The sequence below is a fragment of the Heptranchias perlo genome, chromosome 19, assembly GCF_035084215.1.
Source record: "Heptranchias perlo isolate sHepPer1 chromosome 19, sHepPer1.hap1, whole genome shotgun sequence".
NCBI lineage: Eukaryota > Metazoa > Chordata > Chondrichthyes > Hexanchiformes > Hexanchidae > Heptranchias > Heptranchias perlo.
In genome coordinates, this window is record NC_090343.1 from 9,983,569 (window position 1) to 10,005,270 (window position 21,702).

General features: G+C 42.5%; 1 protein-coding gene across 1 annotated transcript in view; it reads right to left on the reverse strand.

Moving 5' to 3' along the window:
• Positions 1–278: 278 nt before the first annotated feature.
• pigu (phosphatidylinositol glycan anchor biosynthesis, class U) overlaps positions 279–21,702 on the reverse strand; it is a 29,053-nt gene continuing 7,629 nt past the window's right edge. The window contains exons 6-12 of the mRNA XM_068000286.1: positions 19,777–19,877; positions 18,281–18,378; positions 13,103–13,257; positions 11,751–11,894; positions 9,960–10,084; positions 7,120–7,262; positions 279–4,731 (exon numbers count right to left, since the gene is read on the reverse strand). Of these exons, the coding sequence (XP_067856387.1) occupies positions 4,618–4,731; positions 7,120–7,262; positions 9,960–10,084; positions 11,751–11,894; positions 13,103–13,257; positions 18,281–18,378; positions 19,777–19,877 (880 nt within the window). The 3' untranslated portion in view covers positions 279–4,617. The remainder of the gene's footprint in view (positions 4,732–7,119; positions 7,263–9,959; positions 10,085–11,750; positions 11,895–13,102; positions 13,258–18,280; positions 18,379–19,776; positions 19,878–21,702) is intronic.

Consider the following 21,702-nt stretch of genomic DNA (forward strand, 5'->3'; position numbering starts at 1 on the left):
TGAATGGAACATTTGCCCACTTTGTGAACCCAGTATTAGTATCACATACAAGGTCTGGCGTAGGTTAGAATGAAGTTTGCTTAAAACTGCATTTCCTTGACAAAATCAAAATACTAACCGTAAAGCCTGACTATAGCAGACAATTTAGAGCCAATTAAGGCTAGATTAAGGTCAGTTTTGTGGTGTGGACTCAGAAAACTGTCCAAATTAAGTTGGAGTTGAAAATGCACATAAACAGAAGCCAATATCCAACAGCCCAGTAAGCAACACTCAAGAGGTTCCATTAACACAGCTTTATTTATACAACAGACAGATTATTTATTACCTGTGTAACTTCCAGTTGTGTTACCAAAAAGTAACAATTTGCTCTAGTGCGTTCAAACTTTTTCAACTGCTTTATCCCTTTATGAATGCCTGTTAAATCTCAACCACGTAATATTGCAGCCACTCCAACAGCTTGCGTCACTAATGCATTGTTTAGGGAAGGGAGCAATTCATAAGTTTAACAAAAAAAATCTTGATCCCTGTCCATTTTTGGAGGATGGGCCAACAGCAAGTATCTGTCTGTCACCCACATTCCTCCCCCATGCAGCAATGAGTAAAACAGCACTTTTACACCCCGATCCTTTGACTTAGTGTATTTTGGCGTCGAGGTAAGCTCATATTTATTGAGAACTGTTCCCAGTGGCAGAAGGGTCAGTAACCAGAGGACATAGATTTAAGGTAATTGGTGAAAGAGCCAGAGGTGAGATGAGGAGAAATTTTTTTTACTCAGTAAGTTATTATGATCTGGAACACGCTGCCTGAAAGGATGGTGGAAGTAGATTCAATAGTAACTTTCAAAAGGGAATTGGATAAATACTTGAAGGGAAGAAAATTGCAGGGCTATGGGAAGAGGGGAGTAGGACTAATTGGATAGCTCTTTCAAAGAGCTGGCACAGGCATGATGGGCCGAATGGCCTCCTCCTGTGCTGTAAGATTCTATGACCATTCTTTTGTTTGTTAAACATTTTGAAATCTGAAAGTGACTCTTGGCACTCCGAGATAACTGTTCTGACTCCTTGGCCACAGGGGGCACTGACCATACAGAAAGAAAAAACTACTGAAAACTCTCTCGTGTCTTCCTCCCTCCCCAACATAAGCTGAAACCATCAATTCAACCCAACAAATTTTGCACATCTACATTTATACAGTGCGTCGAACCAAGATAAAATGTTATGAAAAGTCATAAAAAAGTGTTACAAAAAACAAATAATTTTTGCTGTCATTGAGCTTAATTTTCAGTAGTTATGAAGAACTGCAGTAAATGTACAGCAGTGACGGAATTCACAAATTTCGTAAAGTTAGGCACAAAACCATTTCAACATTTATATGAAGAACTTCACTTGAAATGTGACAAATAAAATGATCTGCAGACACAAAGTAGGTGATCTATTCAGCACAATTATTTACGACCCACTGCTTTCTCTATTGTTTGTGTAAAAATTACTGCGACTAAACCTTAATAGGACCTGCTGTCCTTAATTAGTGTTGGTGGCAGTACCACCAATACTATGATCAATGTACCAAATATTGTTTTCTTCAAAAATTTTAATTTCAAGCCAAGCAGTATTGCTGTTTTGAATCTGGGTAGAAATGAACAGGCTACATCTGTGTTTCTCTCTCCACAGATGCAGCCTGACCTGCTGAACGTTTCCAGCGTTTTCTGTTTTTATTATTAAACAGACTACAGTTGTAAGTTTGTAGAACAGTGGTTCACTATCACCGTGGTCATTCCAGAGGGTCTAGAGGGAGCAACAGGATCCAGTATATTAAAAAAAATTACCCTTGAAGAACGAGCATACAACAGTAAAATTCACCGTTCCTTTAAGTGGAGCTCAGTCCTCTGGGTGCTCTACCTGCAACTAATGACTATTTTTACATTGATGATAGCACAACTAAGAGTAGCCCCTTCTGAACGCTCTCAACCCCTTTTTAAAAAAAATTGTACCAGCATGCTGTTAGCCCCTATTAAAGGACCAACAGAATATCCCACACTTTGCACTGCCTCCAAATGCCACTCTCCAGACCCAGAAGTCAGAGCCCCCTGCCCCAGACGCCATTGAAAGCAGAGTTAATTTCCTTTGTTATGATGTGCTGTCAGCAGAAAGAGTACCAAATCTCCTGCTGCTGATTGCATACTATCAATATAAAAGTGCCTTGATGATCAGCGGCATATTTAAAGCCTCACTATGTTTCCATCAACTGCAAATCACTAGTACTTGAGATACAGGCAGCATGCTTTTAATTTTTTTCTATCCAGAAAATATATCCCGCCCCCTCCCCCAATTTGTTCTCCCTTTCTCTCCTGACGGCATTGACCCCTGCAAAGGAAAGAATCCTCAGGCACCATAAGACTGTGGGTATCTTGTACAGATGCCCATTCTTTGCATTTAACAGCGTTGGCAGGCTATTCAAAGATGCCTGATCCTGACACACACCCACATCCCCCTTCCAGCAGGGATCACTGGGTAGAGGTCAGGAGTGGGAACCCTGGCAGATTTTTCCCCCGCACCCCCCCCCCCCCCTCCTCCTCCTCCTCTCCCGCCCATGGTTATTGAGGGCTATACTAGCATCTCTATCACAGTCCCAGCTGAGATAGGTTAACTCAGCGCAGACTAAGGACTGGACTTGGGATCCTCCTGAACTGTAAAGCTCACACCACCACCAGGTGGTGCATTAATTCACTGGGCCACTGGGGCACCCATCCCAGGAAATCTGTTCTTCAAACCTGTGCGTTTTCAACAGTAACATTATTCCGCTCTCATCTTGGTTAAGGGCGACTAAGATTTACCACATCAGCAGTTGCCACAGACACAATCTTCTGTTGCTTCATCTTGAATAATGCAAATTAAAACATTTACTCCCTTCCATTTTGTAACTTATCTCAAGAAGATCTTTCAAATGAATGGGAAGTGAAGGAATGAATTACTGACACTGCTTAAAACCTACCTCTTTGACTAAGCGTTTGTTCACCTGTCCTAGTGTTTCCTCCTTTGGCTCGGTGTCAATTTTTGTCTGATTAAACTCCCGTAAGTGCCGTGGGACGTTTTATTACGTTAAAGGCGCTATATAAATGCAAGTTCTTGTTGAAGAACTGAATTGAGATGTCCCCATCATCATTTCACTTGGAGCTCTTACACCCAGAGAAAGATTAATTTTATCCTATTAATGTGGGCTAGATTCAAATGCAAAGGGTAGTATCCTTGATTCAAATCCAGGTGTTGAGGTGAAAGAGCAGTATCCTAAGCCCCCCTACACCACCCAATCCCGTTTATGATAAACAATTATTCATTACACATAAAATCAAATGCAAGAGTCAATTGAAGGAAGGAGCTACTGGTGAATGTGCCAATGTCAGGAATTTACTTATACAAGGAAAGCAAATATGTGGTTTTGGTGTACACCCACTCCGTATTACATTCCTTATAATTGATCTCTCCTCATCATATGCCTTGGGTGAAGAGAAAAACTTTTCTTATAACATGGGTGTGGGAAGTGAGAGAAAGCATACACTACACTCTTTATAAACAGTCCCCAATAAAGTGTATAATACAATCCATATCTTTTTGAACTTAATCTTTGAGAACGAGTGCAATGCCCTCCACGCTCATTATATCGTCCTCATGACCAAAGCATTTTGTTCATTAGAATGAGGTGCGCAGATACAGTGGGAAATATTCCATAACACAGGATAAAATGTAAACTGAAAATTTCAGAAGCCAAAGGCTTTGATTAGCTTTATAAACAGAATCTTACAATCATTTTGGGGTGTATAGCAGAGAGTGTTATAACAGAAGTTTATAAGGAAAAGGATGTATTGTACATTCAGTTAATGATTTAGACTTGACAATAATATTTTAGCCCATTTATCACATACTCCCCCACCTATTTTTAGATTTCAGGCAGCAAGACCACTCCACTTCTCAGAAGTGAGGTCAAGTCTCCCGAGTAAGATGAATAGCTGACACACACCACGTGAACCCATCAGAAAGGACAGCCTTTAGTCCGACACTTATGTAACGTAGCCGTTAAGACAGGTACTGCTGAGCCCCCATGGTAGTGGGAGCCACTATAATATACCTCGTATTAGAATACAGCGGGGAAGAGAAACCCATCTGGCCTTAACCAGTATTCCATAGGAGCCCTCGTCTTTAGTCACCCACCACCCAGCTAAGGGCTGCAGAGGGAAGAGAGAAACAGGAGGCATATATAAATATGAACATTGAGCCATGAGCACCTGAATTCCCAGGCTAGTACAGCTCCAGTGCAATATGACTCTTACCAGCTAGAAACCAGAAAAGAAAATTAAGGACTAACTTTTTTAAAAAAAAATTTACTGAGTTCTAAAACTTTTTAAGTTGACAGCACTTTGAACTTAAACTCTTGTCCTCCTGGTGCTTCGAGCTCCATAAAAAGAAATACATTTAAGTGATTGAATCCTGCAATCCATTGGTGTACCACAATAAGAGACACTGCATATCAGTTAAAGATGTCCTTAGCAACAGTACTTTTCCTACAAAATAAAACAGGATCGTGTTGGGATTTTAATGTTAATACACGGCAGTAATTGGTCCCTTATTTAAGAACGATGTGGGCCTCTCTCCCATCCTGGGATTTCAAATGAAGTCCCTCGACGAGATGGTACTCTCTCCGAATGTAGGCATAGAAGTAATCAGAAACCAACAGGATCTGTGGAGGGATAGTAGACATTACCAGTCATCACAACACATACACCAATGTTAGATAAGGATGACTCAAACTATGTTGCTAACAAATGAAAATAGGTGATGTAGCATGCACATATGGACTAGTCAAGAACTCCTGCAACAATCTATTGCCCTTATGATTATATAAGTGATTCAAATCGTGCCTTACTACTCAAAGTCTGTGACCATTACCTGTTGATTTTTAAAACAGATGATATGTCCTGGGGTGCTGCACATGTCAGGTTAAGGGGATACACTGTTTTATAAGGTCAGGAGCATTATACCACGCAATGCACAATATGCTAAAGTGCAGCTGTATCTTAAAAGTTGTAATTGCTGTGTCCTCCTCAGATCAATTAGAGGATACAGGAGATCTCCCCGGTGTCCTGGCCAATATTTATCTCTCAACCAACACCACTAAAATAGATTATCTGGTCATTTATCACATTGCTGTTTGTGGGACCTGGCTGTGCACAAATTGGCTGCTGCGTTTCCTGCATTATAATGATGGCTACACTTCAAAAGTAATTCATTGGTGGTAAAGTGTTTTGGGACAGCCCGAGATGTGAAAGGTGCTATAGAAATGCATGGTCTTTCTTTCTATTATACTTTGTGGCCTTAAAGAGGTGCAGCTTCACCTTAACAGCAGAATACTACATTCTATATAACTTGGCCCGAATAAAGTAACGAATCATCCGACTTGGTCAGCAACTTAAGAGACTGTTAGCTAAGATAGAAGCCCATGGAATCGAGGGAAAAGTACGGACTTGGTTAGGAAATTGGCTGAGCGAAAGGCAACAGAGAGTAGGGATAATGGCTAAGTACTCACATTGGCAGGATGTGACTAGTGGAGTCCCGCAGGGATGTGTCTTGGGGCCTCAATTATTCACAATATTTACTAACGACTTAGATGAAGGCACAGAAAGTCTCATATCTAAGTTTGCCGATGACACAAAGATTGGTGGCATTGTAAGCAGTGTAGATGAAAACATAAAATTACAAAGCGATATTGATAGATTAGGTGAATGGGCAAAACTGGCAAATGGAATTCAATGTAGACAAATGTGAGGTCATCCACTTTGGATCAAAAAAGGATAGAACAGGGTACTTTCTAAATGGTAAAAAGTTAAAAACAGTGGATGTCCAAAGGGACTTAGGGGTTCAGGTACATAGATCATTGAAGTGTCATGAACAGGTGCAGAAAATAATCAATAAGGCTAATGGAATGCTGGCCTTTATATCTAGTGGACTAGAGTACAAGGGGGCAGAAGTTATGCTGCAGCTATACAAAACCCTGGTTAGACTGCATCTGGAGTACTGTGAGCAGTTCTGGGCACCGCACCTTTGGAAGGACATATTGGCCTTGGACGGAGTGCAGCGTAGGTTTACTAGAATGATACCCGGACTTCAAGGGTTAAGTTACGAGGAGAGATTACACAAATTGGGGTTGTATTCTCTAGAGTTTAGAAGGTTAAGGGGTGATATGATCGAAGTTTATAAGATATTAAGGGGAACAGATAGGGTGGATAGAGAGAAACTATTTCCGCTGATTGGGGATTTTAGAAGTAGGGGGCACAGTCTAAAAATTAGAGCCAGACCTTTCAGGAGTGAGATTAGAAAACATTTCTACACACAAAGGGTGGTAGAAGTTTGGAACTCTCTTCCGCAAACGGCAATTGATGCTAGCTCAATTGCTAAATTTAAATGTGAGATAGATAGCTTTTTGGCAACCGAAGGTATTAAGGGATATGGGCCAAAGGCAGGTATATGGAGCTAGATCACAGATCAGCCATGATCTTATCAAATGGCGGAGCAGGCACGAGAGGCTGAATGGCCTACTCCTGTTCCTATGTTCCTATACCATGGGAACTCCACTAATATACTGGCGTACCATTTTAGGTGCACTTGCAGGCCTCCAATTTTTCCTCCTGAGGGATGGGGGAGGAAGGGAAAGATTGCTTAGCCACTGTTAAGCAGACTAAAATCGTGACCACGTCTGTACAGAGATACACAAGCACAGACCCTTGGTTTAAGGAGTAAATTCTTTTAAAAAGGGGAAATTTATTCTACTGAAATACCCCACAATGTCAAATGCTAAAAGAAGGTACATGTACACTTAGTGGCTTTGCACAGTCACCTCTTGCCCCATTTTATGGTTTAGAATTGCTGATTAGAGGCAAACTAATGGACATTGTGTATACAACTTCCCCTCCTTTGACCTTATGAAATTCCATCTAGTGGCATCACTAATGGGCGATTGTCCATAACAACCTACTGCCCCCATTCATCCAGTCAGGTCTTCTGCTCCAACAGTAGTCCACGTAGCTGGAGTGTCATCTCCAGACACTCTTGATAGTTTAATTACACAAACCTGTCCAACATTGAAAGCCAAGGTAATGGCATAGTAGAAGTTAGAATTTGCACTCCCAGCATAAATCCAAAGATGCCACAGAACGGGGAACAGCACCGATGAAGAGATCAACATGCAGGACACCACAAAGATGTTCCGAAGGACTGAAAAATACAAACACAAATTAATTTGGCCACCTTAATCCGGCACATTTTTGGTAAATTCTGAGCCCATGCATTGGTGCAAGGGGTCAGGTAGGACGATCTTCACCCAGCCTCTGCTGCTCTGTAACTGCCAGTAAGAGAGGCATAGCCTCATTTCGATTTTTCTTTTGCAACCATTGTGGGAAGTAAAAGAGGATTTGGTAGGCCGCTACTCAATGCTTTCACCAGACTTCAGATGAGTTCAGGAACGTTATCAGATGTCCGAACTCTGTTACACAAGCCTGTTGGAGCACTGAGAGAGCAGTATGCCACATTTATTGATCAGGAAAACCACCTGTTTTCCCCTAGTGGCTTAGTAGATAAGACTCTGGCTTGATGCAGTAGATCGCTAGAGGGTTTCCAGGTATAAAATTCTTAGAGGGCTTGACAGGGTAGATGCTGAGAGGCGCTTTCCCCATGCTGAAGTCTAGATCTAGGGGCCATAGTCTCAAGATAAGGGGTTGGCCATTTAGGACCGAGATGAGGAAAACATTTTTCACTCAGAGGGTTGTGAATCTTTGGAATTCTCTATCCCAGAGGGCTGTGGATGCTCAGTCGTTGAGAATATTCAAGACTGAGATCAATGTATAGTCGGTACAGCACGAGGTCATTCGGCCCATCGTGCCTGTGCCGGCTCTTTGAAAGAGCTATCCAATTAGTCCCATTCCCCTGCTCTTTCTCCATAGTCCTTCAAATTTTTTTCCTTCAAGTATTTATCCAATTCCCTTTTGAAAGTTACTATTGAATCTGCTTCCACCGCCCTTTCAGGCAGTGTATTCCAGATCATAACAACTCAATGCGTAAAAAAATGTTTCCTCATGTCACCTCCGGCTCTTTTGCTGATCACCTTAAATCTGTGTCCTCTGGTACCGACCCTTCTGCCACTGGAAACAGTTCCTCCTTATTTACTCTCATCAAAACCATTCATGATTTTGAATACCTCTATCAAATCTCCCCATAACCTTCTCAGTTCTAAGGAGAACAACCCCAGCTTCTCCAGATAACTGCAGTCCCTCATCCCTGGCACCATTCTAGTAAATCTCTTCTACACCCTCTCTAAGGCCTTGACATCCTTCCTAAAATGGATATTTGGACACTAAAGGAATCAATCAAAGGATATGGGGATAGGGCGGGAAAGTGGAGTTGAGGTAGAAGATCAGCCATGATCTTATTGAATGCTGGAGCAGGCTCGAGGTGCCGTTTGGCCTACTTCTGTTACTTTTTCTTATGTTCAAGGAGTGCTGAGCACCCAAGAGGTTTGGTTCAGGCAGAGAAGATAGCAAAACTATTATTGCTCTTCACAGCAGATTCTGTGGGGTTCTGCAGGGCTCAGTAATAGGTCCCTTGCTTTTTGTGATATATATTAATGATTTGGACTTAAATGTAGGGGACATGATTAAGAAGTTTGCAGATGATACAAAAATTGGCCGTGTGGTTGATAGTGAGGAGGAAAGCTGTGGATTGCAGGAAGATATCAACAGACTGGTCAGATGGGCAGAAAAGTGGCAAATGGAATTCAATCCGGAGAAGTGTGAGGTAATGCATTTGGGGAGGGCAAACAAGGCAAGGGAGCACACAATAAATGGGAGGATACTGTGATACTGAAAGGTGTAGAGGAAGTGAGGGACCTTGGATTGCATGTCCACAGATCCTGAAGGTAGCAGGACAGGTAGAAAAGGTGGTTAAGATGGCATATGGAATACTTTCCTTTATTAGCCGAGACATAGAATATAAGAGCAGGGAGGTTATGCCGGAACTGTATAAAATACTGGTTTGGCCACAGCTTGAGTACGGTGTACAGTCCTGGTCACCAAATTACAGGAAGGATGTAATTGCACTAGAGAGGGTACAGAGGAGATTTACAAGGATGTTACCTGGACTGGAGAATTTTAGCTATGAGGAAAGATTGGATAGGCTGGGGTTGTTCTCTTTGGAATGGAGGAGGCTGAGGGTGATTTAAAATTATGAGGGGCCTAGATAGATTGGATAGGAAGGACCTATTTCCCTTAGCAGAGAGGTCAATAACCAGGGGGTCAATAACCAGGGGGCATAGATTTAAAGAAAGGATTCATTCTTGGGACTTAAAAGTTGCTGGCAAGATTGGCATTTTTAGCCCATCCCTAGTTGCCCTGAGAAGGCGGTAGTGGGCCAACTGAGTGGCTTGCTAGGCCACTTCAGTTAAGAGTCAACCATGTTGGTGTGGGACTGGAGTCACATATAGGCTAGACCGGGTAAGGACAGCTCTGGACTATTAATTCCAGACCTCTGGACAACTAGTCCAGTAACATAACTACTACACTCCCGTATCCCCATTCATTTAACAGTTGCTCAGAGTGCCCATGGGTGAGGGATGGCAAAAATGACCCAGGATTCCTTCTCCTGATTGCTATGAGTGATCTCTGCTGGAAGGTGCAAGTGTGTGGACGTCGGGGTGGGGAGAGGCTCAGACTCCGCTGTGATGCTTCCCAAGGTCAAACAGCCCCTCAATTCACCATCAACTCTCGTGCAGGAAAAATGGTTATAAGGGTGAGGTATTGGCAGGGCTGCTACTATTTCCCAGCAGAGGTCTGCTCCTTCAGCAGAGGAAAAGAGAACATTGAAGAAAAATCTAAAATCATGTTGTTAGTGCCAGATATGCTCCATCGATTTTGTACTTACATCTGTAAAGGTGATTCCACATGGGCAGGAATGCCATATACAGCGCTACATCCCCTACGGTAGGGTAAGACTTAAAAATTGCAATGATTGCAATCTGAATGAACATGAAAAACATGGGATGATCTCTGCAAAAGGAATAAAGAGTAGCATCATATCAATCGCAACCAAGTTATTAAGAAGGAAAACTGCATATAGGCCAACAAATAACCAAGCTAACAACTCGCACACTGTACAGTCAATACTGAATATAAACTGCTCAATTGCTAATAGCATACTTCACAAATCTGGAAGCTAATTGATCCATTATTAAAATTTAATGCTGTATACTATAAAGAACCCTTAATTTACAACAAGGGTTTTTACTAGGCTGTTCTCTGCCTTTCATATTAAGTATTTCTTTCATCAACAGAACAAATAATATGAGGAACATGGAGATTTAGGCCATCAGCAGAACCATTCATTGTAAGTTTTGCTAAATTTAAATCTGAGATAGGCAGCTTTTTTGGCAACCAAAGGTATTAAGGGATATGAGCCAAAGGCAGGTATATGGAGTTAGATCACAGATCAGCCATGATCTTATCAAATGGCAGAGCAGGCACGAAGGGCTGAATGGCCTACTCCTGCTCCTATGTTCCAGTGTAAATGCAATATAAGAGATATAATTTTAGAATTTTAAACACCAAAACTATTTTTTTTAAAAAAGAAAACGCTTTATATTGTACTCTCCCTGGGCCAGATCCCCTGGCTTGGTGATCCAAGATAAATAATACTCCAAATACTTCTACAATTCTGCTCGTCAGTATTATTACTCACCCAAAACTATGCACAACAGATGTGAACTGGATGTGAGCCATTTGCTTTTTATATTTAATGTAAATCATTTTTAGGTTCTCCCTGTACCACATTCACCACGACTCAGTTCAGACAGAAGGCAAACAACTCGCACCTGGACCTCTGCCAATGCTGCTCTGTATTCTTCCACTCATGCAAAAGACTATCTGTACTCACATACACTCACAGCATCGATCAGTGCCATTAGGAGTTATGTGCCAGTGCGACAGGGTTGCCTCAGCCTCCTATTTGTCCACCGGGTAAGTGCTTCCACTGGATAGTGAGCTTTATTGGGCCAGGAACTCATTGATATGGGAACGTGCAGGAGGAGTGCGCCTGCACCCACCCAGGCATGGCAGAACACAAGTGCACACCAATAAGCTTTTCCGCCTGCATTTTCCATGTTGCACTTTACAATGTTCAGGAGCAAATATATTCTAAGTAAACATGCTATCCATGCTAGTGTAAAATCAACAGGTAGAAAACACAAGGCTTAAACGCTCCTGAATCTTAAATTAGGCCCCGTCAATGACTCGGCAGGATTTACCAACGAGTAGCTAAGTCACAATGACCAGGAAGGTCTTAGATTCGACCCCTGGTCAATGGTGAGTTAGCTGATCTCAGCTGAGGCTGGGGCAGTGGCATGCAATTGACCTCAGGTCCCAGGGTAGGGAGAAGGACTGGTTGTCTGCTCCTAATGGCTATGCAGTAACCTAATGGAAAGTGCATGTGGGGATATTGGGCAAGGAAAGGACTGGGCTCAGCTCTAATGCTCCCACAGCTGAATAGCTTGCCGACAGTCATGGTCCTAGGCTAACGGCAGCTTGGGTGAGATACCAGAGGGATGCTAACAACTACAGAACATTACCCCGGCAACAGCTCATGGAGCGGGGAGAAAATTAAATAAAGAAACATAAAAATAGAGAACACATTGTAAAAGGCGCTAAAAAAAATTCTCACCTTAATTTCACGGACAATGGAAGAGTGTAGAAGAACACGTTGATTTGAAACACGCACACAAAAAACAGGCGGAAGTGCTCGAACATCTCAGCAAAGAAGTACCAGAAAAGACCTATGTTTGGCGTAAGATCTGGAACAGAAAGACTGGAACAAAGGAAAGGATTTAGCAAAAAAAAAAATCGGGTTTGAAATTTCTTCACAAAATCTATACCATGCAGTACACATTTGGGAGTCTTTCGAGTTTCGCTTAACGGGAGTAGATTATAGGAAGACTGTAATGAGGAATAGCTCTTTGGCCTGTTTAGCTCACCTTAGCATAATGCCACATACAGGACCCATTTAGATCATTTTTTCTCACAATGTGTAGGGTTTCCTAATTGTCTAGACCTCACGTACCCTGTCACTTCAATCAGCATGCGGCTGAGTTTTTAGTATTAGTTTATCAATGAAATTGCTTAGCTAAGTCTACAATTGCACATTTAATTGAGCTTGAGCTCATAATCTAGACTAACACTTCAGTGCAGTATTAAGGGAATGCCGTATTGACAGAGGTGCTTAGTTCAGATGAGATTAGATACGGCTGCTTGTTCAAGTGGAACATGAAAGATCCCATGGCCCTATTCAAGGAGAAGCAGGGAGATCCCTTCTTGTCCTGGTCAACATTTCTCCCTCAGCCAACACCATCAAAAACAGATTATTTGGTTATTTATTCATACGCTGTTTGTGGAACCTGGTCCTGCACAAATTGGCTGCCTTGTTTACCAATATAACAACAGTGACTACACTTCAAAAATAATTCATTGGCTGTGATGTGTGTTGGGACATCCTGAGGATGCAAAAAGCGCCATATAAATGCAAGTTCTTTCCTTGCCCGAAGCATTGGAATATATAATGAAGGGGGGGGGGGGGGGGTGGGTGGGTGTGGGTGCGTATAATTTCCTTGCCTATCTCAGGTGAGGATACGTTGGTGTCCTTCGTTAAATAGCCTGCTGACATTCACTGTACTGTCCAGGCTCAGCTATGAAAAATAGCCATTTGGGTGAGGCTATCAGAGAGAGAATTTCAAAGGGAGAATTTGGGTGGGGGGGGGGTTTGGAGAAGTGCCACTTTATTCCAATTATCTTTGCACAGGTTACCCAACAGTAAAAGTGCATGGACATAGAAATGTGCAAAGAGATTTTGATTCTTAAAAGCATTAATCTGAAACAAAATTTCATTCTGTTCCGTTTCCTTTTCACCTTTAGACAGCAGCTCCCACAGCATGACACCCTCCTCTTTTTTAAAAAAAAGCCCCAAGTTTGGACAGCAACTGACATTTTTTTTTTAGATGTATGCTTTGATTAAAAACTCACATGAAGCCATAGGTAGAGGGAATGAAACTCCACGAACTCAGCAAGAAAAACGACAAGCATAAGCTGACCAGGAGGCAACCCAAAAACATGACTGCATACTTGAGCAGATACGCCAAGAAAGCAGGACTGTGCAGGTTCACCATTACATAGTGTTTCTGTGGTAAGATTAAAAAAAATATATGAACATATATACTTTGATGCATTTCAAACCGTTCCTTATTTGCCCTTTTTCTCTAAACTATTAATAAGAAAGAACGTTGTTGCTCTTCAAGGTGATGGACAATTAGACAAAGCAATTTCCTACTAGTGAGCACCCGCTGGACTCCTAGGTCAGGTGTAGCAGTTAGATACAGAGCAAAGCTTCCTTCAATCTGCCCAGAAACATGGCTTAACCTCAACCTCAGGAGAGTAACTCCCAATGCACCAACTAACAGTATACCAGTGTGACAGTTACACCAACCACCAGACTACCAATTTAGCAGGCAGATGGGGAATACACCATGTGGGGAACCACTAGATGTGATTTCCCCAAACCACGCCCCCCCCACTCCCCTTACATCCTGGAAACTCAGTGGTCCAACACAATGGAGCACAAAGGCAGTGTAACTGTGCTACTTAGGGGCAAGTATTTTCAATGCAAAGCACTCGCTCCTCGTTATTTCCACAGAAACCTGCATTTAAAAGGTCTCTTATTCTCTGCAGTCAAGACATCCATTTCAATGCATAGGAAGCTTCAGTGTCATCACCCACTGGAACATTTGCTTAAAGACTAGCATCAACTGTATTCAGTCTCCTATGGAATCTTTAATTTGTCCACTAAAGCTCATTGCGTTCCCATGTTGTGCTTCAGCCATGAAGCCAAGATGGGCTGAGTTCCCATCCCTCCCAAACACCAAAGCAAATATTCCACTTTCAGCCTACTCAGAGGAATTTTAGTTTGACAGCCAGTACCAAGCATTAGCTTTATGGTCACTGTTAAAAAAAAACAATTCACTTTCTTCTGTTCTTCAGTAAGTTAACAATACCATTTAGTGCTTGTTCTTACTTCCCAACTACAGCAAGATGTGGTGCCCTCCCGGAAGATAAGAGGAGAGCTAATGTTTAACTGTCCAGATGAGACCAAATTCAGGGAATAGACCATGTGGGGAACGAGCTCTTAGGCTGGAATCCAGTCACAAGTGAATCAAGCAGGTGAGCACAGTGAACAGATTCAGGAACTGTGGCTGGAACAGAAAAGAAAGCTCTCTTTATGTGTATCGCTTTTCAACGAATGCCCGAGAGACCTCATGTTACAGGGTTAATTTATGCTTCAGGTATAAATTCCCAGCCCACACAACTGAAGATTTTTGTTTCAATTTTTCTCTTCGCCTGAAAATGCCAAAGTACAGCTTTATCAGCCCCAGATACTGGTAGCTTGCCAAATCGGTCATTGCTTATGTATGAGCTTTGGCAATGTCAGCAGATCTCAGCAGGTTGTTTGACCATGGGCGGTGGGGGGGGGGGGGGGGGGGGGGGAAAGAGAAAAAAAAAGAGGGGAAAATGTCACGTCACAGCCTAGTCTGATGCTGTCTTCAGCCAATGCCCAGACATGCACACTTCCTAGGAGTCACTGAATAGTAATCTCATAGAATGGTTACAACATGGAAGGAGGCCATTCGGCCTGTCAAGTCCATACTGGCTCTCTACAAGAGCAATCCAGCTATTCCCACTCCCCAGCCCTATCCCTGCAGCCCTGTAAATTTTTTCCTTTCAAGTACTTATCCAATTCCCTCTTGAAAGCCTCCACCACAACCTCAGGCAGTGCATTCCAGATCATAACCATTCGCTGTGTAAAAAAGTTTCTCATGTCGCCTTTGGTTCTTTTGCCAATTACCTTAAATCTACGTCCTCTGGTTCTTGACCCTTCCGCCAATAGGAACAGTTTTTCTTTGTCTAGCCCCTTCATGATTTTGAATACCTCGATCAGATCTCCTCTCAACCCCAGCTTCTCCAGTCTATCCCTCATCCCTGGAATCATTCTAGTAAATCTCTTCTGCACCGTCTAAGGCCTTCACATCTTTCCTAAAGTGCGGTGCCCAGAACTGGACACAACACTCCAGTTGTGGCTGAACCAGTGTTTTATAAAGGTTCATTATAACTTCCTTGCTTTTGTACTCTATACCTCTATTTATAAAGAACACGATCCCATATGCTTTCTTAACCGCTTTCTCAACCTGCCCTGTCACCTTCAACGATTTGTGCGCATATATCCCCAGATCTCTCGGTTCCTGCACCCCTTTTAAAATTGTACCCTTTAGTTTATATTGCCTCTCCTCGTTCTTCCTAACGAAATGTATCACTTCACACTTTTCTGCATTGAATTTAATCTGCCATGTGTCCGCCCATTCCACCAGCCTGTCTATATCCTCTTGAAGTCCATCACTATCCTCCTCACTGTTCACTACCATTCCAAGTTTTGTGTCATCTTCAAATTTTGAAATTGTGCCCTGTACACCCAAGTCCAAGTCATTAATATGTATCAAAAAAAGCAGTAGTCCTAGTGTCGACCCCTGGGGAACACCACTGTACACCTCCCCCAACCGTTCACCACTACTCTCTGTTTCCTATTTCTTAGCCATTTTCGTATCCCTGCTGCCGCTGCCCCCTTTACTCCATGGGCTTCAACTTTGATGACAAGTCTATTATGCGGCATTTATTAAACACCTTTTAGAAGTCCATATACACAGTGTCAACCGCAATGCCCTCATCGACCCTCTCTGTTACCTCATCAAAAAACTCAATCAAGTTGGTTAAACACGATTTGCCTTTAACAAATCCGTGCTGGCTTTCCGTAATCAATCCACACTTGTCCAAGTGATTGTTAATTTTGTCCTGGATTATTGTTTCTACAAGTTTTCCCAATACCAAGGTTAAACTGACTGGCCTATAGTTGCTGGGTTTATCCTTACACGCTTTTTTGAACAAGGGTGTAACAATAGCAATTCTCCAGTACTCTGGCACCACCCCGTATCTAAGGATGATTGGAAGATTATGGCCAGTACCTCTGCAATTTCCACCCTTACTTCCCTCAATTACCTAGGATGCATCCCATCTGGACCAGGTGACTTATCTACTTTAAGTACAGCGAGCCTTTCCAGTACCTCCTCTGTCAATTTTTGGCCCATCCAGTAATGCCATGCCCTCTGCCTTCATGGGTAGATCTGCTTTTTGGTCCCACCCCTCCTCTTACTATCCGTTTACTGTTTACGTGCCTATGGAAGACTTCTGGATTCCTTTTTATGTTGGCCGCCAGTCTATTCTCATACTCTCTCTTTGTCCCTCTTATTTCCTTTTTCGCTTCCCCTCTGAACTTTCTATATTCAGCCTGGTTCTCACTTGTATTATCAATCTGACATCTGTCATACACCCCTTTTTTCTGCTTCATCTTACTATCTTTTTTGTCATCCAGGGAGCTCTGGTTTTAGTTGCCCTACCTTTCTCCCTCGTGGGAATGTATCTAGACTGTACCTGATCCATCTTCTCTTTAAAGGCTGCCCATTGTTTAATTACAGTTTTGCCTGCCAATCTTTGATTCCAATTTACCCAGGCCAGATCAGTTCTCATCCTATTGAAATTGGCCCTCCTCCAATTGAGTATTTTTGCTTTAGAGTGGTCCTTGTCCTTTTCTATAGCTAATCTAAACCTTATGATACTATGATCGCTGTTCCCTAAATGTTCCCCCACTGACACTTGCTCCACTTGGCCCACCTCATTTCCCAGAATCAGATCCAGCAATGCCTCCTTCCTCGTTGGGCCGGAAATGTACTGGTCAAGAAAATTCTCTTGAACACACTTCAAAAATTCCTCCCCCTCTTTGCCCCTTACACTATTACTATCCCAGTCTAAATTTGGATAGTTGATGTCCCCCATTATCACTACTTTATGGTTCTTGCACATCTCTGTAATTTCCCTGCACATTTGCTCCTCTATAGCCTTTCCACTAGTTGGTGGCCTATAGAATACCCCCAGTAGTGTAATTTGACTTCTATTGTTTCTTAACTCTAACCAAATAGATTCTGTCCTTGACCCCTCCAGGGCATCCTCTCTCTCCAGCAGTGTAATATTCTCCTTAATCAATACTTCCACTCCCCCTCCTTTCTTTCTTTCCTGAACACCTTGTATCCAGGAATATTTAGTACCCAATCCTGCCCTTTTTTGAGCCACATCATATTCCCATGTGGCTAATTGCGCCTGCAGCTCACCAACATTGTTTACTACGCTTCATGCATTTACACACATGCACTGTAAACCTATCTCAGACCTTCTTGTATTCGTTCTTAGTCTGATCCCATCTAATACTGTACTATTTCTTATTCTAGTGTTATCTGTCTCTCAGAGAGCCTAATCTGGAGTAGGAATCCTGGCTGTTTTATCCTTGTCCAGAAACGGGAGCCAATTGCACCACATCTATCAGTGATGATGGCTGCGATTAGCTAACTTAGATCAAACCCAAGACCTCCCTGATCTGTGTAGTTCAGTACCACACCACACAGTCTTTTTACACCGACAGTTTTAAAGAAATACATTTCTGATAAATAATGCACCAAAAATAACATATTAGGATTTCAAGCCTACAATACTTAACACTCAGTTTTATTATCAAAGGTATGTTCCTCTCCCCACTTTCAATAGACTGTTCCACTGACTGCTGTCATAGGGTCATTCTTAGCCAAGCTCCTCATTACTGGCTCAATTTATGACACCCATTAGAATAATTTGTTTAAAAATAAGGGGGCATCAATTTACCAAAACCTTCTAGGGTAAATATCCATGGTTCAATGCCCCCTCCCTAAAGCATTGACGCAGGTTGTGGTATGGCTCCACAGACAGTGGCAGCTCTCTGCTACTTGCACAAGTGGCCAGTCTTCATGCTTGAGCCTTGAGAGTGCGCGCTGGCAGGCTATTTGACCAATGGGTGGACATCACAGTTAGGTCCAATCCTGTCCTTGGCACAACTGAGACATTAAACTTGCGACCTTCCTGATCTGCATGGTGTAGAACCACACTGCACAGTGCAATTGCCCACTATGCCATCAGGAGGAGGGGTTGTTTAACATCATCCTTTAGTAAAGGATTCGTAAGGTGTCAGAATTGAATTCCCCTATCAAATAACATATAGCTGTAATTAAAAATAATCACCTGTGCAAGGTACAGTAACCCTGGGGCAAACAGTGCGATAGGATACAAGGATTGGTATGTAGCCAAGGCCAAGAATATTGCACTAATAAAGGCACTTCCTGAAAACAGGCAAACAGAGAACATGTCAATTCAAATCATGTATTTTTAACTCAGGAATATTAAACACACCAGACAATCCTTACAAAGCCACCTTAAGGAACAAGACATAACGTGCAAAGAGAAAAGACAAGTCAACGATTTGGATGCAACCTTTCAAAGGGATCTGAGCAAAAGGTGACACCTGAAACATTATCTACGCAAGTTGCTAACTGATCTGCTACGCAGTTGCAGCATTTTCTGTTTTTGTTTCAGATTTCTATTTTTTCATTGATAAAAGTGTCTTAGTGATGGGACTTTTTATATCAAAGTATTACAGTTATCTTCAAATATTTATCTCATGCCAATTTTTGCCCTTCAGCTCACTCAACTGGCCATCTTCACGTATGAGCCGAAGCAGCAAGTGCTGGCAGATTATTTGACCGTGGAGGGCATCACAGTTGAGCTCGGCCCCGCGTCATCTGGTGTCCACGTGCAGATGTGCTAGAGCGGGAGCCCTGGTTGATTTTCCCTTCCTGAACACAGAAGCAATTGTTGCACAAGCAGAGATGAGGTAACTCAGCAGGGACTAGGAATTGAACCAGGAACTCTCTGCATCGTGTAGCTACACCGGGTAGCGCCTTTACCCACCATCCCCTCAGGAGTGGCTCTCTTCCTGTATTTCACGAGTAAGCTGAGACAAGTCTTTTTCTGCAGCAAATTAAAACACAATCAAATGTGACTTCTTCCTCCATCTGTGCAACTTCCGTTCACAAATTAAAACAAATTATCGCAAGTGTTTGTTCTTATTTTCCTCCTCTGTTCTTGTTCCTCCTCACTGAGACATGCACGGTCCACAGCCAAGGGTGCACCAGCGACCTGACCCCAAGCCTCTACCTTCTTCCGCACGAGACGTTAAACCGAGGCCCCGCCTGCCTCTCAGGTGGATGTAAAAGATCCCATGGCACTATTTTGAAGAGCAGTGGAGATATCCCCGGTGTCCTGGTCAATGTTTATCCCTCAACTAACATCACTAAAAGAGATTATCTGGTCATTATCTCATCGCTGTTTGTGGGAGCTTGCTGTGCGTAAATTGACTGCTGCGTTTCCTGCATTACAACAGTAACTACACTTTAAAAGTACTTCATTGGTTGTAAAGCACTTTGGGATATCGTGAGGTCGTGAAAGGCAATATATAAATGCAAATCTTTCTTTCTTACTGGGATGTTAATGATATATGAGGGCATCCCAGGTTGGGCCCCAATCTCTGATTTTTCTTGTGTGCACGTGCACAGTGACAGACAAACCTCATTCAACAGGGTTGTGCGGCAGAGCAATCACTGAGGACAGGCTGACACTTGCCACATGAAATGGACACAACATATTACGTGCTTGGCAACAAACAAATAAGCATGCCTCACCTTTCACAGTGGCCAAAATAAAAATTGCAATAATTGCATTGTTGATGGCACAAGTAGATTTTGCCACACAGGTGAGCACAGTGAATGGATTCAGCAGATAGCTGGAACAGAACAGAAAGCTCTCTTTATACATCTCATTTTGTAACAATTTGTTCAAATATATGTTTTTCAAATTTAACAATTACTTAAATTCACTGGGTTCCCAGACAATGTTTTGAAGGAACTTATCAGCCTGTCCTTTTCCCATCAGTGAGTTTATCTGGAACCTTTGAAGAGAATTAGTCAGGCTCCATATATTCCTTGGATATTGCGAGAAAAAGAAAGGAATCGCTATGTGAAGAAAATACTTTTACCTTAGTTTAAGGTTGCAAACTATTTATTATTTTTACCATAGGAGGAAAAATATGTTTTGACACTGCTACTACTTGCTTGTACTTTTACTGCTCAATACACCTGTTTGACGGTTTAAGTCCAAGTCAAGGTGCTCATCTTCTGAAGGCCCCACGAAGGCATTCTCTGGGACTTGGGGAGCTAAGGTTCCCCTACAACAGCAGTTTGAAACCCAGAAGCCAAAAATAATTAAGAGTTAAGAAAAAGGTAAATGAAACCACAAAAACGTAACAGGCTCCTTTCCTGTTCAGTTGTGATTTTTTTTGTTGCCTTTTTTTAAATTGAATATACGATATTTGAGTCAATCAGGTGCAAGTGTGACAGACACTTGGCATGTGTGTCATTCTTCAAATGTCTGATGGACACACTAAAGAATTATTCATATAAACTATGTGCCTTGATGTCACACTGAGCATGATTAGTAACAGGTTATGTCAAACGGCTTAACCCCTTTGTTGATAGAGCACTAATAACATATTCATAATTAATGTCACATAGTAAGATTTCTATTTTGGAGCAATACTGTAGCTCACTAAATTTACCATGAACTCCAACAAGTCAGCTATCCACTGTGCTAAGCAGAATGTTTCATTCCTATTATGGTTGTACACTCTATCTAACAAAGACTTATATTTCACTATCCCATTTGACCTACTTTCAACAAGAGTTTAAAAAAAACACCAGATGGTTTGGGAAAAAAATCTCTTAGACCCATTAATCTGACTAACTCAATGTTTTCGATCTGGCATTCTTTGGATGGGTTTTTTTTTGGGTATGTGGGTGAGGGGTTGTGTACAGGAAGACAGTCAGGCCTTGCACAGTTCTGTTAACCCACTGGTTACAGAAAGGCCTGTTCCAATTTAAATTGCTTGCATCAATTCAGCGTGATATGAACAAACGAGTGTTGGAACTTTTTCCCCTAACAATTTTCTCCTTTCTCTCCAGAAGCCACTGAAACGTGCCAGGATAGGGTCCCACAAGCTCCCGCCATCCTTCACACATATGGCCATTCTTCATGTGCGAGGTGAAACAGTGAAGCCATTCAACCACTTTGGCAAGCTAAATCCTGGCCTCGCTTCACACATATACTTTCCTGCAGGGGGTTATTGGTTGGTGATTAGGAGCAAGAACAGAGAGGACCCAATAGCAACTGCAGTGTCCCTACTGCCATGCTGGCTGAGGATCAACTCTGCAGAAAGAAGGGATCGACTTTGGGGCCTTCCTGGTCTTTGTGGCTCAGTTCCACACTTCTACTTAAAAACAAACACACACACACACAACCACCACAGTTTTAAGTCTTTCCAATATGGAAAAATCTCCATTCTCCACCAGCAATCAGGCTCACTTTCCATTCTCTCTCTCCCCTGAGTGCTTCCCTTCCGTTTCAGTGTTACCAAGGGTCCTGACTCACCATCTGGTGCTAAGTAGGGTGCCAAAGCCAGCTGGGTCAGAACCCGAGTCAACCCCAACCTGTGCCTTGCTGTACAAACACACTGTACCACATGGCCATCCTAGTGACCACACCTGGGCACAGAT